General features: G+C 44.3%; 1 protein-coding gene across 2 annotated transcripts in view; it reads right to left on the bottom strand.

Moving 5' to 3' along the window:
- The window catches only part of EVA1A (eva-1 homolog A, regulator of programmed cell death), a 216,130-nt gene that overhangs the window by 113,367 nt on the left and 83,216 nt on the right, over positions 1–19,547 (bottom strand). For both annotated transcript variants that reach the window (XM_054196263.1, XM_054196265.1), the window contains exon 4: positions 13,387–13,539. In XM_054196263.1, the coding sequence (XP_054052238.1) occupies positions 13,387–13,539 (153 nt within the window). The remainder of the gene's footprint in view (positions 1–13,386; positions 13,540–19,547) is intronic.

The raw sequence follows: 19,547 nt of genomic DNA, 5'->3' as shown, positions 1-19,547 counted from the left end.
TCCAGCCCCCTAACCAGCTTGGTGGTCCTTCACTGGACTTGCTCCAATTTTCCAACATATCACTTGATCTGGGGAGCGCCAAACTGGATATTCCAGTGGTCCAGTTGAGTACTGGAAGGCCAAATAGAGTGAATAAACCCTCTCCTTGCTGTGCTTACAATGTTCTTACTAATAAAGTCCAGTATCCACTTAGCCACTATTGCCACAAGACCACACTGCTGACTCATGTTCAACTTCTTGTCCCCCAAGACCCATTGGTCCTTTTTCTGCAGAGCCACTTTCTAGCCAGCTGGTCCCTAGCCTGTGCTCTTGCAGAACTTTGCACTTGCCTTTGTTGAACTTCACAAGGTTTTTCCAGCTCACTGAGGTTCCTCAAGGTCCCTACCCGCGGCTGTAACAACTGTCCTGTACCATCTACAAACTCTGTCCCATTATCCAGGTCATTACTGAAAATGTTAATGAATATTGATCTCTGCTTGTAAGTGGCTGCCAGTTTGACTTCAACATAGCATTGTGAAGGTTTCTTGTAGTACTCCATTTCCTTGGCTCTGTGTCTCCATCTGTAGTACTCCATCTCCTTGCTTAAATTGTGTCTGTAGCAAACAGACACAATTTAGGCAAGTCTTTTACCCTTGCCACTGACCTCCAAACACTAATGAGCACCAAAATCTCGTGAATGTAGGAGTGACAGAAAGTCATCTAAGATACCCACGTTACAAGGTCCAACTAAAGTCTACTGACACCACCAGGCTCCCATATGGTAAATCCAAATAGTCTTCTAATTTTCCCATGGTAAGGCCTGAGCCATTCTCTTGAAATCAATCATATTCTTTCAGCCCTGAAAAAGAGAAATGGACTTTATGGACAAAATTTGACAAAGTATTCACTTCAAAGACTTCCTTTTCACCACAACGGGGAATTTTTCCTGTTTTTCCTCCACACAACTTCTAAGCACAAATGCCTTGTGCATTCCCGTAAATGCCGGGGCAAGCAGCCAGCAGTAATTTGTGGGAGGACTACACTGATACTGAAATTAGCTTGGTCCCCTCTCTTGATTTTTTTGATCTGTCAACATGTTCGTCCTCCACATAACACATTGAACTGAAAAATGTAGGAGCAGCAATCAAAGCCTCCAAATGGAACCATCTCCTTTATCCACTTCAAAGGATTTTTGATAAGGAGGTCATTTAGCAAGATGCCAAAATGTCATATTCAAGCATCTTTATCCCCTCACTAACTAGCACTGAAGATGCCGATAATACATCTGAGACATGGCTGAGTGATAAATGAGGCTACAGCACCCTCGTAAATCACCGTCACCACCATGTCATTCAGAGCTCTAGAACGGACAACATGGTGTTTTCTTTTACCCCCATGTCTCAGGAGTACAAAAACACTCAACATCACTCCTGTTGGCTGTTATCAAGTGCATGTAGATAATTTAATTTCCAGATGTAAACAAGTCCTTAGGGAGCCAGGTTGAAGTGAAATCTCCAAGTATATTGGTATCTCTTCAGGAGGTGATTCCAGGTCAGAAGATTTCACCTCCAGGTGCCCATTCCCAGAGCTCGTCGAGACAAGAAAACAGAGGCTCTCTTATCCATAAATCATACAGTTAGTTAGCCTCTCAAAAAGATGCTGGGGAGCCAAGCCCAGCAATGTGGTCTAGCAGAGTTGGGCTATGGTTCCCTGCAGCTGGCCAAATTCACATTTTCCAGGCCTTCAGAAAAAGAAGATAAGACGTGACATTCTTGTTGCACCAGATAGCACGCTCGTTGAGGGCAACATCCCTTTTCTTTTGCTGCTTGTTTGCTTGCTAAATGCAGACTGCAGATGTTACATGAAATACCATCCTGACATCAGCGACAAACAAGTGACCCCATTGTATCAGAGATATGGGGAAGGACACTCAGAGATGCCAACACCATATCCCTAAGTCTGAGGTAAGTACTGCTAAGCAGAGCCAGGCCCCTGCCAAGAACCTTTTAAAGCCCACAAAGCTCAAATCCCACAGCAGAGCAATAAAAACCACTTTAAGACCTCACAGACGATAGAGAGCCCACTTACACAGGTTGGGCCAGAGTTACCCTCAGCCTTCATTAGTCTTGGATTGCTTCAGTACACTGCCAAAGAGCAAATATGAATCCTGGCCACGGTGAAACTTCCACATGTGAAAGTGTTTAAAGATATCAGCTGTTCTTTTGGAATAGGGTATTTTAAACCAAAGCTTGGGTTTGGAGGAGAGTGGGATCAGCTTACTTCAGCCTCTTTACTCCTGGCCCCACTTTCTAGAAGTTCCACATCCCTCCAGCCTTGCTCCCGTTATAAGGTGAATTCCCTTTCGCAGGATCACTCCACAAATGCAGACTGCTGGCCAGTTTCATTTCACAACTCTTAGTCTAAGCCCTCAGTAGGTAATTCATCTTACCAGCTGCATTTAGTATGGTGATACTCCCTGATCTACTGTCTTTATCAGCCCAACCTCTGACAGAGTAAAAACCCAAATCAGATGGCAAGAAAGCCACACTGGAGGATTTCACCAGCTGCAGCTTGCAGACAGAATTGGCTTTAAAACTGGAATCGGTCTCAGTGATGTAATGGCCGTATCATCAAGCTCACCACAATGAATGGGTTTTAGTCAGTTTAAGGCTGCTTCCCAGCATGACTATTTCTTTATTACCTCTTCCTGGTGAAAAAAAAAGAAATTGGAGCCAAAGCCTATTAATCACATCCGTTACTTTGGTTACTCACTGTTACTTGTTTTTCTCCAATAAGGGTGACACATCCAAACCTGAAATCCAAGCCATACGTTGCTGCTCTTGCTTGCAAAACCTATGCGGGTTTGAAAGAATGTTTCCGAACAGTTTAACTTTTGCATTACGGTAACTCTTAGATGCACTGGAGGAGATCGGAGCCTCTTCCAAGGCAGCAGTCATCACAGATGGATCCACAAACAGATTCAGACACCTAGTTTTGAGATGGCTGACTAATCCCACAGTGAAGTTGGGCATATGCCAGATGCTCAAGAACATCTGTGCGTCTCTCAGCCTTGTGATCAGACTCACCTGCCACATCCATGTTGAGCCTGCAAAGGCAGGTTCCTGCACAGATGAGGCAAGCTGTCCAGAGCAAGCAGGACCCTGTACACCTGCACGTGTGAAGATGTTAGCGTGCTGTAAGGCTGTCAGGTAGTTGTTTTCCAGAGGCTGCCTGTGGAACTAGAAAGGCAGCAGGGCATGGAGCTCATCCCAGTATTGTCCATTCTGTCAGACTAGAGAGAAAGCCAATTCATCCTCTTCTTCATAGACCTCAGGATCATAGGACTGTTGGCTAGCTGGACATTTTCACTCTCCAGTGCTCACTGTAATAATTACTGTTGCATCTGAGCATCAGATCTCTTTTCCATCACTAATCTCTATAGCCTCTTTGCATATTAGCCCGGTATGCCCTTATTCCACATCATAAGAATCACATGTGTGCACTTGGGAAAAAGAAAAACAGAGCCTGAGAAGAAAACTACACCCACCTGCCAGAGGATGCACTCGCTCCGAGTCCATGAATTTAGCACACAAATTGGCACTCATTCTACTTTTTCAACCAAGTATAAGACCTTGAAGTGTCAAAAGGACCAAAAGATTGACTCTAATTAAAGGCTTCAGAAAGATAATCACTGTCTAAAATGCTATTTCCAGCGGTGCATGTGAGGTAAGTGATTAGGAACTGGAAGAGGAATGGTGGTACCTGATCAAGAGACGAATTCTGTGGCACGCTTTGGCTCAGTGTAAAGGCATCAGGGACAGACCTAAATCTCAAATTAAAACAGTCAGCAGAACCCCAGCTTTCCGTGCTATCTTTTGAGAAGCAGGTGAAAGGAACAACCTAAGATAAATATTCCCTTGAGGCAAGTCATTTACAAACAAGTGACAGCTCTAGGAGGAAATTCCTCCCAAGCAGAGGACAGGATTTTTCTCTGAAACATGCAGCACGATTTCTTGCTAAAGAATAAAACGGGAAAAGTTACTTGCTGAGAGCTGTGAAGCAGGGAGGACAGAATGAAAGATGGAAGATGCAGGAGTCAATTAACTAAGAGGAGAGAAATTTAGTTCCTGCAAAGAAATCTGACAGATGTCTGAATTGGCGCTGTGGTTATCTGCTTGTCTGCCAAAAGAGAAAGCAAACTTTGATGGAAGGGCAAGAAGGACATAAGCGGGAAGAAAGTAACTCCAACCTTGCAGGTGAGGCAGCTGCCCACGTTCCTTCACGTTTTACCTAGGAGTGACTCAAAACTTTCCCATTCTGCAAGAGAATCTCTATCATCAACGGGAGGGAAGGAAGTTCCCCTTCTGCTCTTGGACAGTTTCTCATTTATTTTAAAGATGCTCCGTTAGCTGTGGTTGACACAAAGTTCAGCTCCTTCATAAAGCGACAGCCGCTGGAGGTGTCTGAGCCTCTACTTCAGCTGCTAAATTAGCCAAAATTAGCCATCCTAGCAGGCTGTGAAGGATGTCTTCATAGAGTATTGATGGGCCAGTCTGCCCCATGTGCAGTATATCAAATCCCAGGCATTTGCAGCTTAGTCTGTGCCCATTAAGTTTGATGTTCTCTTTAAAAGCTAGTGCAGAAGAGAGTTGATAAAGATGGGCTTTGTCCACATGCTCTAAGCAGCTCTAAGCAGCCTGGGACAGTAATTTGTTTATCAATCAGTATAGCATTGTCACACAATTTCAGATGGGGGCAACAGAAATATGCTGGATTTCTCTTCCTTGCCATGGCACACAAGCCTCTACAGAGGACACAAGAAGTGAGTTGGGTATAGGACCACAGGGAGGGTGGAAGACAAGAGGGAGAAAACCAAACTACGGATACTTAGCCCTATAGATCAACCACTGTGAAGACCAATGAATAAAAGAATAAAAACAAAAGACAACCCTTAAATACGAAAAGATGCAGAAGCAGGCGTGTAAAGAGGAAAGCTCAGGACCAGAGTCCCAAAACAATTAAAAGGCTGCTGGTTTGGAAGCCAGAACAGAATGGGCTTCAGAAAACTGCACAATCAATCTGTTCCAAGCACAAGACAACCCTCCTCAAGTAGGGAAATAAAAGAAATTAATTTGTTAGAAGAGATTGTTAAAAGCACTTCTGAGCTGTGAGCACGGGCTCAGGAGAATTTTTGCTTGATACGCCACTGGGCTGTGGGAAAGGATTTGCAGCCAGGACTGGTGGGAAAGTATTACTGGGGCTTTGGCTTCCCCATTAGCTCTGGTTTCCCAGGTCCCTGCTCACTAGCTGTGGTACAAGTATTACCTAATGCTGTGCAGCACAGAGTCAGAAAGATGTTCCAACATTTCACGGTCAACCTTGAGGCCAAGAATCATAGAATCATAGAATTGTTAGGGTTGCAAGGGACATTAAAGATCATCTAGTTCCAACCCCCCTGCCATGGGCAGGGACACCTCCCACTAGATCAGGTTGCTCAGAGCCCCGTCCAGCCTCGCCTTAAAAACTTCCAGGGATGGGGCTTCCACCACCTCTCTGGGCAACCTGTTCCAGTGTCTCACCACCCTCATGGTGAAGAACTTCTTCCTAACGTCCAGTCTGAATCATCCCATCTCTAGTTTTAATCCATTCCCTCTAGTCCTACCATTACCCGACATCCTAAAGAGTCCCTCACCAGCTTTCTTGCAGGCCCCCTTAAGATACTGGTAGGCCACTATAAGGCCTCCTCGGAGCCTCCTTTTCTCCAGACTGAGCAACCCCAACTCTCTCAGTCTGTCCTCATAGGAGAGCTGCTCCAGCCCTCGGGTCATCCTCGTGGCCCTTCTCTGGATACGCTCCAGCACGTCCATATCTCTCTTGTAGTAGGAGCTCCAGAATTGGACGCAGTACTCCAGGTGGGGTCTCATGAGAGTGGAGTAGAGGGGGACAATCACCTCCCTTGAGGGTGAAGAGTCTGCCACCCCCACAACAGCTTCAGTCCCAGCATGCTGTTTCTTTTTCTGTGAACCTTAATGTTTGAGGGACTTTCTATTTGATTTTTGCTTTGGCAGTGCCAGGTACTTTGGCATCACATTGAGCTGGGTTTATGATATAAATTGCCATCATTATAACATATAGCAGCAGGGAACTTCATGTTGGTGCAGCTGGATACAGTGTCTATGTCTTGCACGATGTCACTGAAAACAGCCGGCTAAAAAAGAAATCTACAACCAAACATTAGAAGGATGTGCAGAGAAGGACTGCTTTACATCAAAAAGTACGTTTTAATGAACGAGAGAGAAAAATTATTCACCACACACTTCATAAAACTTTGGAAACTTATAAGTAGGCCAGAAAAGAGAAAACATTCTTAAAAAAACCTAATTGCATCTAGAGACTGCAACTGAAGGATCAATTGCAGGTTTAATTACGGATGCTATAGTTACATTTAGAAACACTTGGTTTATTAGGGTGAACTCAAATCATCTTATCACCTTTGTATCTGGCAACAGAACCACTCATACGAAACACATGAGGCTCCAGTTTTGCAGAGACTGGCTCAGGGTGTGTAAAGTTGAGCAAATTAATAACATTTTGCAGGTGGGGGGGCTAAAGTGAGAATCTGAGGACAGCTTCAAACTTGGCTCCAAGAAGTCTCAGAGAACAAAGCAGCTTTGGTCTGGCAATGACAGTAAAATTTTATTATTTAATTTGCAGCAGAAAAGAGTTAATTGTAGGCCATAAGGCAATCGAGATAAAAAACGAAGAAGCTAACAGCTTTTGCTTCACTCAGTAGAAGACAGGGATGGTGCATTCAATGCATCTACTGCTCTGTCAAGTCCCTGAGCTCATCTGTCCTTCCTGTGCATTACAGCCCAACAAAAGTGTTTTCCTGAACATTGGTATAGCTCAACAAGTGCCTACACCTCAGCTGAAGCAAGGTCTGAACTTTGCTAGCTGCAGGACTGGCCCACTTTTTTAAAGAGACTACCCAGCTCACACGTTCTGCAAGTCACTTCTTGCCCTTGGTTCCTAAAATAAAGCACGGTGTGGCTGCAGCTTCACAGGTTTCACATTACCTTTGTTTCTCAAGCTCAGCGTTCACCATCGTTGTAATTTTGTAATATTCTTGAGTGACATCTGCACTATTTTAAGAGGAACGTGATCAGTTCTGAACAAGTCACACTGGTTTTCATTCAGCGTAACTCCATGGAAATAAGCTGAGATGCTATAGATTTAAATCTCTTAAATTCTGCCCTTTTATTATTAGGATTATATTCAGGATTTACTTCTAACTAATAGTTGGGCAATAGGCATCTTTTATAAGACCAGTTACTAAAGAAGTTGATACGACTGACACAAATACCCACTTTACTTCTCCAAATATCATATCAATATTACCACAGAGCCTGCCAGTGCTATTTAAATTACTACTTTCAGAATTTTTATTTACAACCACTGCATGGAGTCATACTCCCCAGTAAACAACTTTTTTAAAACCAAGTTGAACCTTGGCTTGAGAAAGATCTTGCCCAGAAGCAAATTTGAATGGTTTGGGGTTTTTTTTTATTTTTTCTAAAAAATAGCCATTGTGTGCCTATAAACCCAACTTCATATAAATCATTTTTTATGACTCTATGGAGTCCAACAATAGTTTGAGTTTTCTAGAAACAGCTGTAAAGTGATTTTAATTACCTCCTGGTGTTTTGAGACAAAAAGTGAAACACGCAAAGTATCTAAAATTGAAAAACAACTTTCTGAAAGCAGGCATTGTCCCACTTTAAGAGCATTCTAAATGGGAATTTCATTTCAATTTAAATTTAATAAGGTATTATATGTGAATTAAACAGCAACTGATATTTATTTAGCCTTCAAACTTGGACACTTGTGGCTTTTATTACATACAAACAGACTGGCCTCTAAAAACATGTTCTTAATCATCAGCTATACACATAATAAAGTAGTTTCTGCACTGAATGTAAATCAAATGCACACAGAGTCACACCTACAGGCAGGGGCGCTCTGGAAGCCTGGCGTGCGCGTTAGAGAAGAAAGACGTGGTCTGACTCCCCCCCACATCTGCTGCTCATCCCACAAACCCAGCCTCGCAGCCTTTTTAAAGGCCGTCATCATGGTGAAATCAGGACGTAGCACCGAGAGCCCTTCAGCCACAAGCACCTGGATCTGCTGAAGAACAAGCTGTGCTACATGGCGTTATCTGACCAGCACAGATTTCAGCGGATACCCCGTGTCCTCCTGCTGCCCTGGTCCCCCACCGCTTCCCCCATCAGTGCCAGAGGTTACTACCCCTCATCGCTCCAGCTCCACAGTTTGGAAGCCTTTTACTTTTAAGTATTTCCCTTAAGATCAAGATGAGAGCACAGCCACAAACTTGTACTGATGGAAACACAAGATGGAAAATGGTCATGGATGGTGAAGCGGAAGAGAGCCAGAAATGCATGGCTGGAGGGGCAGTGGTTTCTTAAAACCAGCTTTTGTGTTGGCAGGAACAGAAACATGTACCATGGAATAAAATGGATTCTTTTACTGCATGTATTTCATGCTTATTCACATGCTAGATCCGACCGCAGATAAACAAACTAGAAGGGTCCATTATTTATACGGTGTAATAAATATTTATATGAGGGCCTGTGAAGGCTCTGGTTCGAGTCATATATACATCTGCATTAAGAGGAGGAAATCAAAACAAACTGGGTTGGATCACCTTCTGTCGCTGCGTTAAAATGAAAAATGCCAGGGAATGAGCACCTAAGGCACAGGCTCCTTTGCTGAACTCATTCCTCCGCTCTTTCATTATCAGATCCAGTGAGTTAGCGCCACTGACCATCTGAGTTTCCTCAGGGCTTTGTAAACACATCCGTTTTCCCCTTACAGAGGCACCGGAGAGAACTTGGATGTTAAGCAACAAGGACATTTCACTCCTCAGCAGACTACTCAGCTTAACCCAGGCACCAGGACCCAAAGCTAGGCTTCGGAGCTAGAGTTCCCACGATCTTGTACAGACTCCAAAACCAAGCCCAGATTCCTTCTACTCAGATGAGGAGTTAAATTGCCGTGGGCTCTTTGTATACGTGATGGAGAGAGACAGGGTCCTTGAGAAGGAGACCTGGATCCTGATGTTAGAAGTCAGCTGAACACGTCCACCTCACTCTCTGTGGTTCAGAGGGGTAGCTACCATAAAAATACGTACGTGAATACGTCAGGTGCCCTAGATATGATCAAGAATATCACTCTACTAAATGATAAAAAGGGTAATTGGTTTACATCCAAGTTCTCCCTCCTCGGTCTCCTAATTAGATCATTACCTTGCACTCAGATACAACTAGGAAAAGGCCATTTTTTAAAATTGGCTTCTCCTGCTATAAACAAGTCGCTCAGAGACGCCGGCAGAGGCAGCTGTAAACAGCACGATTAAGGGGCAAAGGGCTCACTGGGCTGAGCGATATTAATGGTTTGCTGCTTGCGAATAACCCTTTCCCCAGAGACCTCCCTATGCTCTGTGTATTGTCTCTGCACATGCTGGCAGCAAAGTGGAGGCTTTATTAAGAGAGTTACAAATAAGGTCAAATTCCTTTAGGAGCTTTTCAGAGTTCCCAAGGCATTCAAGGAGGGGTCCAGCTGTTTGCAGGGCTTTCCCATTACGGTCAGAGAGACAAGTTTCAGCATGTTTCCAGTTAAAAGAGGATCCTGGCAGATTTTCTCTTTAACATGACAGGGATAGGATGGAGTTCTTCACAATAACTTTCCTTTCACAGATGCTAAGCACATGCATGTAGACGTTAGACAGAGAGAAAGCATGCGTCTGGCCTGGTGTGTGAAGTCTGAGTGGGGGATCTCACAATACCCAAAAGCAGCACAACATTGGCTGGGTTACGCAGGTGTGAAAGGCCTGCAACATCACGATACCTCAGCTCCCTCCACCTGAGCACCTAACTTACCTTGTGTCCCTGCAGAGTCCAAGAAACTCACCGTTAGTGGACTTTATCTCCTCAATGCTCCTACAGGAGTACAAGGTCTTGTTTTCCAAGGCAGAAACAACATAAATTCAATTATTTGTTCCCTTACCTTATGGCACAGTCAGAAATACATACATAACCTCTATTAGGCCACCCTGCTCCCCATCTTAGACCTCAGTTCTTTAAAAGCCTCATCTGTAGAAGCTGTAGATTTCTAAATTCAACCCAACTGTGATTTTTTTTTCACAGAAAAAAAATGGAATAAAATTTTCTGAACTGTTTTTCATTAGGAGAGGAAGAAAAGATACCCTTCCCCACCTTTGGAGCAAGTATGAGTTGTTCACTCATCAAGTAACTCATGCTGCCTGGATAAAAATAATCACTGCAAACTTGTCCAGGACCTACTTCCCAGGAAAAGGCCCTTTGCCAAGGCTCAGACTTGACGCAAATCATCAGTCCCGTGAAATTCAAACAGAATAAATCTTCCATGTGCAGAACATAGCTGGGTTCTGCCTTACGGGAACTGGATGCTGCCGTGAAGTCTGAGTCATACGGTCACATTTGTAAGATCAGCTCCTTGCGAATGTCTGGGATCAAAGGCTGTCAGGGAGCAGCCCTCCCTGTATCGCAGGACTGTGGAAACGTGCAGGGAAATGTTCTCTAGCTAGAGAAAGCTTTGATTTATAAGCTGCGATGTTTTCACCTGCTCCTGAAGGAACGGAGATGCCTGCTGGGCTAGGCAGGCCCGTGGCAGGAGTACGGTTTCTGGAGCAGGTTGGGGGACTCTGCGCGCTGCTCCCACGATTGCTAGTGGCAGCTGGGAGCACAACCGCTCACTTCGGTGCTGCAGATGTACGCAGGACTATTATTGTCTTGCAGCGTGCCGTAGGGAAGCATGGTGCGAATGTGTTTTTTGCTGATTTGGATTGCAAATGGATCCTACGTTGGTTTCTCCTGTGGGGCCAAAAGAGGAGTGATAACCATAGCCACAACTCACCTCCGCTTTGCCTGCATCACCGGAGCTCTGTCCCCTTGGGTCAGGGTGCACAAAAGAGATGAAGGGAAGGTAGGGCAAGCTCACGATAAGCAGAGACTGCCTGTAGCATTCGCAGCATCGTGCCAAGGGGGATCAGCGAGCTGTTGCTGAAGACACTTGTCAGATCTGGACAAATACTCTCAAATATAGCTGGGATCTGAGGGATGGAGCGTGGCGAGTTGCAAGACCACCTGCTCACCTGTATTGATTTATCTAAGCTCCCTCACACTCACTCTCCACTCTGAAGATTTCAGCATGCAGGGGAACACCAGCATCTACAGCTATACTGTGTGTTTTTCATATTACTCACACAGTGCCCAAATGCCTGGGAGAGCCTGGGGAAGGCATTGCTCCATGGTGAGTGCCTTGGCTCTCATCCCCAGCCCTGCAGGTCATGCAGCCACTGCCCCAGAGACACTTCCCACCCTCCATTTGCTGTTACGCAGGCAGGGCATCCCTGTCCCCCCAGCATCCCAGCAGCACCAGGCTGACTTAACAGATACTTGAGACCACAGCAACTCCAAACGTGCAGATATTTTCTCTTGTCCAACAACTCAGTCATTTTTAGCATCAGTCAACAGCCTAAAACCTTGCTCTGGATTTCAGTGTAAAGCTACCTTGGCATTCCCATCACTGGCTTGGCATTATGTTGTCTTGTACTGAGCCTGCTCTTCTAACTAGTTTCATTTAAGACACTGGAGGAAAGCCCTGCCTCGTCCCAGCAGCAGACTGTGCGCTGCTCTCTAGGATCCGATACCTTATTTCCTTGGGCAAACAACCCAATTTGTAGAGATCAGAAGGCCAGTTTGAAAACAACGGGGCATCCAAGCACGGTCTGGCATGTGCTGTCACACCTCACTGCTTATTCTCTTAGCTACAGCTTTGCTCTCTGGGTGCCACTGCCTCCTGTCCTGTTTGCTAGTGCCACGTACCCTGCTCTCAGCCAGTACAAGTTTCAGGACTTTGTATCTCAGCAAAGTAAAACTTCCCCCTTCGTGGCTTCGCGTAGAGTTTTGCTTCACGCTTACATTCCAGAGCAGGTCCCAGCGCTAGCACCTTGTCACCAGTACGTGCCTGTTTCTGCTCTCTCAGCAAGGACAAAGGAGCGGTTCTCAGGTATACATTAGAAACCCCTCAAGTTTCGCTGACTCGGCAAGTTATCACCCGGCCGAACCACTGCAGCACCAGCGCGTGCAGTCTTAGCCCATCCCAAACACCACATGAAAGAGGTCTAGGCTAACCTGTTACACAGATCTGTTTCGGCTTCTGCTCCCTGGCAACCGGGGGATAACAGGAGCACATCCAGGGACATAGGTCACCTCAGGAGATAAGAGGTAACTTGCTAAAGGACCATGACTCCTCCTGCCATGCCTCTGAACCACAGGACTGGGTAGAAAACCCTGAACTACTCAGCTGTGCTGAAAGTGCTCAGATTTTCACAGCAACACAACTAAGGCACTCACCACGCTGCAGAAATAACCTGACTGGCCTGATTCCACCTGTGTTTTCCTACTGACACCCATCACCTGCGTATCATATTTCCAAGCAGTCACTTCACATGCTTCAATTTGAATAGCATTTAACTCCTTAAGGGCACCGGATCAGCAGCTGTGAAGCCAAAGAACCCCAGGCCCAGCTGAACAGATAGAGCACAAGCAATAGCAGCAGTTCAAGCTTCCCTTTAAAGCCCTCTCTGAAGCTTTCCCCCCTCTAGAGGCAATTCCTTTGGGAAACCAGTTAATTCCCACTCACCTCTGCAGAGAAGGATGATGAGGAATGCTGACCACAGGATTTTGCACTGTGGACGTATGCTGTCTCCGCCACAGCCTAAAATACTCCAACTCATTTCACATTGGCTCAAGAACAGACAGTTCTAGGGAATGTTTTTAAATTTATTGATCTTAACACATGAATGTAAGAGACTATGATAGCCTGAGAGAAAAGAAGCTACTTAAAGGTACTGTAAATCAGCCGTAACATCATGCAACTTAGCAACTTGGTTTTTGAATTTTCACCCCTTGCTTTATCTTCAGTAAAAGTCTAAATGCAACGTCAAGGCTTGACTTGGCCACAGATGGTCCATGATATCCCACCAATAATATGCTCCTCCATAGTATAGATAGAGGCTCAGTGTATGAACCACCAGGAGGACAGAAAGTTGAACAAGAAACTCAAGCTCATCATCTGATGAACCTGCTAAACATCTGCTGCTTGGTAACTTGGCGAGGGCATCTAGCTGACCCTCAGGTTGGTGCCCGTGACGAAGCTCACTGCTGGTTAACAAGGTACCACACATCAGGAGCCCCACCATGGCAGGTTGCATGTGCCAGTCCTGCTTTTCCTAACCAGGACCTGTGCCAGCCCTACCATGATGATGTAAACCGTTCCCCTGCTTACCAATCATGGGCATCCCTAGGGTTTGGTATGGGCACTCCAGGCTGCCTCCTTGTGTCCTTCCAAAGATAGCAGAGTAAATGGCTATCACCATGCTCTTCTTACAGCTTAGCCTCAGCTTGTCATCTTCACAGGCTACTTTACTCTTGTACTCATCTGGAAGGAAACAAACACTTAATTACTCAGCTGATCGAGAGGCGGGCACTCAGCACAAAGGGAGCCCTCTCACCTCCCCATGGTGTGAGCTTGTCAGAGGCAGCAGCGATTCTGGGCGTACGCCCAGAGGTGCACATCAGCTGCCAGCACAATCCCAGCCTTACAACTGCATCTGCTAGAGTAGATCATTTGCATTATGCATTCTCTCTCTGGCATTATCAGCACATTTATTGAACGTATTTTAACTTAGCATGTGTCAGTTCTGGTAAATAGCCAATAATTTCATTTTGCAGACAAGTAAGTGAGGCATGGCAATTGAGTGATTTCCACATGGTAACATTAGAAGCCTGTGTCAGGGCAAGGTGAAAGCCCACCTTTAGGTGCAGATCAGCCCTTTATGTGCCAAGCATTTATTCTACATCACAGCAGCTCAAATGCAAACATAATTATGCTCAATAGCTTTTTTTCACAGCACCCCGCCCTTGGTAGATTCAATAGGAGCTATACTAAATTTGTTAGCGATGGAAGCTGCTCTTGCCTGTTGCAAATACAGATATGCAAAGGTGCTCCCCAAATCCTTCTTGAAATGGTCAGTCCAAGAATGCAAAACACACTCTTGCTTTTGTAAGGCTGGTGCACACAGAACAGTCACTCAGTTTACATCTGTCAAGGAGACTGGGCAATTATTTCGTAAGAAATCACAAGTCATCCCCTTCTCTTTACTATTATTATTTGTATTATGGGAACCCCTAGAGGTCCCAACCTAGAACTGGCCCTCCCCATGTATGTCTGCCAACACACCACAGAAGACTGTTTTGAAGAGCTGAGTCTTTACAGCTAGCCATCTACGAGTGTGAAAGACAGACTAAGAAAACTGAAGCGACATGTCTACGGTCACCCCAGCCAACCCAGGACACAGCCAGGAATATAATCTCAACATCCCCAGCCTCCGTAGAGTGACCTTCCACTTGATTATGTTATTTACAGTTAGAAATGTAGCCGCAACAGCATCCAAATTGCTTAATGGGAGGGGTCCCTGACTCATGGTAACCTCCCAAGCGCGATCAGTCATTTCATCTGAAATGCTCCTAGTTGTACCAGGTCAAAATTGTGAGCACACTAACAACCAAACAGTGTAGATAACCCTCAGCCAGCGCCTGGGGCTGCCCCTGGCCTTGTGTCATTTACTAGCACAGACATGACTTTTATCTCTCTCTGTCACTGGTTCTCTACGTCTAATATCATACACACAGACACATACACACGAGAACTTATGCAAAGTCCATATACATCAAACTACTCAGTAACTGAGAGCACCAGCTAATAATTACTTTGTAGTTCAATACTTCAGTCTTTACACCATGGCGGCCAGCACTTAATGTGACATTTTTGGCTCTATTGTAACTATAGGTTCAAGAATCATTTTGCCTGATTGGAGATGGAGAGGGATTTTCCACCAAAGTCAAATCATAGAATTTAGGTTGGGATGCTCCTCAGGAGTCATCTGGTTTAATCTCTGCGCACACCAGGGCTAATTTCTACATTAGATCAAGGTTGGGTTTTTTTTTTTTTTTCAGAAGAATCTGCACGCAGAAAATGTGTACCAAAACAGGCACATGCTGATTTAAAAGAAATGTCTGAAAACAAATGACTCCTCATACTCAACTTGAAAATTCCTACTGGAAGTCAAAAAGTAGCCCCCTCAAAATAGTCTATTACCTGGTGATCAGAGCATCACCTGGAGTGTGAAAACCCTGGTCCAACCCCTCACAGTCTGGGTGAGAATCTTAACCCTAGACGCTATTCCACTACATAATCTTCCTTCTCTGCAACCTTTTACAAAAATCTCTGAAACATCCTAGTTTTTATCCCACTGCAGGGAAACTTTCAAACCTTTAAAATATTTATTGAACGGGAAAACACTTTCTCATCCCTCCCTGTAGATGAAGACAGAATTAAGATCGAATTCATTCACAGAATAATCTGTTTGAAGAACACACATCCTTCAGCAATACCTATAGGGATAAACCCAGGACCAGCTGAACGTGTAAAACAGTGACAGGAATCAGGAACAGAAGCTCTTTTCAACATCAGAGTGTGCAGGAACCTCATACAGCTGTGAAGAATCAATCATTATTTTATCTTTGTAGGTATTTCATCCACAATCACCATGTGGGCATCTGAATAATACACTGAACATACTAAGGGTTGTTATCTTCACCTACAATGGTCTCCCATAGGATTTTTGTTTCTTCTGGGAGGGAAATGGGATCAAAGCTTTAGCCTAGCTACACAGTGTAAAACCTAGCAGAGTATAATAGAACTTTATAGACTTAATAGACTTTTTTTCCCTAGGGAAAAAACATGGATTCAAGCTAAAAGTACATAGGCATAAAAGTCTGCAATAGTACAAGCTATACATAGTTACTAAAAGAATACCTGGAAAGGGAGAATACCTCTGACTGGCTGAAGTGGTTGAAATATGAAACAGTTGATTAACTTTAGAAAAAGATCAATTTTGAAGTCTATAATGAGCAAGTGCCAAGGTCCTCTGTGAAGGTCTTATTTCTTACGAGGCACTAACTCAATTTCCTCTTCTGATTTGGTTATTATTAGCCACATCTCCCAATTAACAAGTATAACTGATTGCTTAGCCACATGTCCTGTGGACCCATTTTTAGGTCCTTAGAATAATTATTAAATTCTGTTGACCATTCAAAGTCAGAGCTTGTCATTTGGAAATCTGACTGGGATTTAAACACAGAGAGTACTGCATTTAGCCCAGAAGACACTGGGATGCACAGGCATTCCCATCTCTGCTGTAAGTCAGCCCAGCAGTCACGAGAGAGTCGACAACAAAACTCTGCCTCTCGCATTCACAGAACCACAGAATGGTAGAGGTTGGAAGGGACCTCTGGAGATCATCTAGTCCAACCCCCCTGCCAAAGCAGGTTCACCTAGAGCAGGTTGCACAGAAATGTGTCTGGGCGGGTTTGGAATGTCTCCAGAGACAGAGAACTTTGCAGTTCTTACCCTTGCAGCTGCTCTGGGAAGTCATGTTCTGGGCGTATGGGGGAAGCTGCCTGTTGGATGGCTCGAGATATTTGACCGGGGAGGTGAATCTGAGTGCACACTCCTTGGGAACCAGCACACTTTATGGGTGATGTGCTCCTGGCACACTGCGGTGTGGAGGAAGAGGGCTGTGCCATCTGAAACAGATGCCACCTCCTCACAGTCACTAAATTCTACCCTAGGAAACACCTACGGGAGCTGCCAGTTCCCAAGGCTCTGTCTGAGTCCAAATTGGTTAGGGCTGCCACAAATAGGAGACATTGCTTTCTTACGAGGAAGAAAGAAAGAAGAAAAATAAAGGATGAAGTACTCAGTAGTATTTCAGACTCCCCAAAGGTTCCCTTAAGCTTGGTCCCTGGAGAACAGATGCTCTCAGTGTTTCTGGTCAACCTGATAGAAATCTGGATAAACAAACGGATAGAAAGGGATGTTACAGAGGACACAAGTTCCTGAAAGTCTTTTTCGCTTCATAGCGTTGCCACCTCCATCTTAGCCAGGATGAACCAAAGCCAGCTGTCTTTCATCCAGGCACTGATGGCTCCCAGGCATTGGATGATGGCAAGGACTGTGATTGATACAAAGAAAATACAGAGCTAAGCATCATCCATATATTTACTGGTACTTCAACCCATTTTTCTCTCTCACTCTCCCAAGAAGAACTGGCCTCCTACAGATCAGTCACAATCTGGTCCTAAGCCTGCTATAACTGTTACAGTCTGGATATAATTCAGTCCAAATGCAAACATTTGTATTAGTGGGTTTCATGTTTCACCCTGAAAAATTAAACATGCTTAAATGGCCTAGGAAAGGTGGCAGTGATATTCAGCAAATGGCTTACTCAACCCTAATCCCCCATGCAGTCATTTGTAGGGCAACAGAGATTTACCATGATTAAGATATTTGCTAAGGATAATATCCCTTTTATTATTGGCTGTTTGCAGAGACACTGGCTTAAATATAACTCAGCAGAGAGAGACCAAGGAGGGAACAGCTGCAGGCTTTTCTAGACACGTTTTTAAAGGTCATTATATGACATGATTATAACATAGCTAGAACAATTGAGGGAAAACAATTATAAATGTTGCTAATGGAAAAATTGGCTCTCTCAAACAGTAAAGAGAACAAGAAGACCCTTTGTAATTGCAGGATGTGTACAAGAATACTAAAGTATTGACCTGTAGTAAAATACATTTACCCAGAGTCTTAAGGACATTTTCACCTATGGTCCTTAATTTTCTGAATGATCACCACCGGGAGTCTCAAAACTAAATGTCAATTGTCCCAATCTCTGCAAGATCTTAGAGATAAAAGCTCCTAAAAAGATTTTGTGTCTACCAAAGTGACGGAATGTATTAATGCCAGAAGTCTACCTTGCCTAAAATTATATTTTTCAACGGAACTGGTTAAAAAAATTTATTAAATTTTGCTAATTAAAAGATGTATGCTTCACATAATCAATGCACAGCTGACCCTATTTCCCAGATCAAAGAGCTGGAAATACATGGAAAGAGAAACTGTCTTCCTCACATCCTAAAGGATTTAAATCAGGGATTTGAGCAAAGAAAGAGATTTTGTAGGAAACAGAGATGGCCTTGCTCACTTTCTAATCAGGTCAGGATTCTTTCTCTTAGAAGACTACTTTATCTAGTTTATAACTGTTAAATTAAAGTCCCTGCACCCAAGATACCACTTCAGAACTGAACTCCACTCCAGGTTAGACAATACCTTCTCTTCAGCCCAATTTTTGCCTTGCTCGTCTTCATCCCAGCTTTGTTAGCTGTTCACTGCATACCACCCAAAACAAGGAACATTTCTTGCCTAGAAATTCATAACTCTTCATTATATCAAGCCATTCCACCAACACCTGTCTTCCTTTAACTGATAAATAAATGTGTGGTGGTTAGTGCTGGTCTGTGAAAGAAGGGCATAGAGACCGTTCACTTTCTCACCCAGACGCTCTCTCCAGAAGAACTGTGTTAATGGCAGATACATCTCCAGTTCTCTGTGCCACTCTTCTTCCTACCTACGTCTCTTACTGCACCTACCAGATACTGGTTGGTTGCAATGTTGAACAGCTGAAATGCACGGTGGGCCAGGTGGCTCAAGTGGAATATGCAAAAAAAAACTCAGCAAACTTTTATAGAGACTGGAATTCCTCACCAAATAATAAAGATGATGATCTCACACATGATGACATTTTGCTGGTTTCAGCCCATACCTAGGCAGAAGAATACTTACATTGCAAAAGTCACCGCACAGCAATTGTTTGTGTCAGTCTAAAGAGAAATGCCAAAACAAGCGTTAACCGTGGGAATATGAACTCTTTACTATGGATGTAGACACTCCAGACCATAATTCACAGAGTCACAGAGGACAGAAGGTACCTCTGGAGACCGTCTAGGCCAATCCCCATGCCCTGACCAAAGTCAACTAGAGCAGCAGGTTGCTCAGGGCTGTGTCCATTCAAATCCAAGGATTCAGACTCTACAAGGTGCTTGGACAATCTGTTCCAATGATCCTGTTAATCAAGAGAGAGATTAATATAGTGAGTACCTGTTAATGTCTCTTCTGAGGGAATTAGGAAGATGAGTCTCCACGACAGGAAACACCTTAAACACTAGGACAGACACCTCTAAGCAGCATCCTTGAACAAGAGTGCCTGTGCAACAGGACTGGCCATGAACAGCTCAGCTTGGAGATGCCCATCCAGTACCCTTCCTTGTAACCTTTGACCCTCATTTTTATATATTTTTATTTCCCCCCCCAAATCAGCTAATTCACAGGACCTTCTGTAAGAAAGAGACTTTTTTTTTTGAGTGCGTGTAGAACGAAGTCCATCCTCCCAAAATTAAAACAGATAAGCACATCTCAAAGGTGCCTTGGACACTCCTACACTCTTCTGTGAAGAAGGTAATTGGACTAAAAGGATGTTTTCC

Source organism: Rissa tridactyla, chromosome 3 (assembly GCF_028500815.1).
Source record: "Rissa tridactyla isolate bRisTri1 chromosome 3, bRisTri1.patW.cur.20221130, whole genome shotgun sequence".
In the NCBI taxonomy this organism is placed as follows: Eukaryota; Metazoa; Chordata; class Aves; order Charadriiformes; family Laridae; genus Rissa; species Rissa tridactyla.
This window is presented reverse-complemented; position numbering and strand designations above follow the sequence as displayed.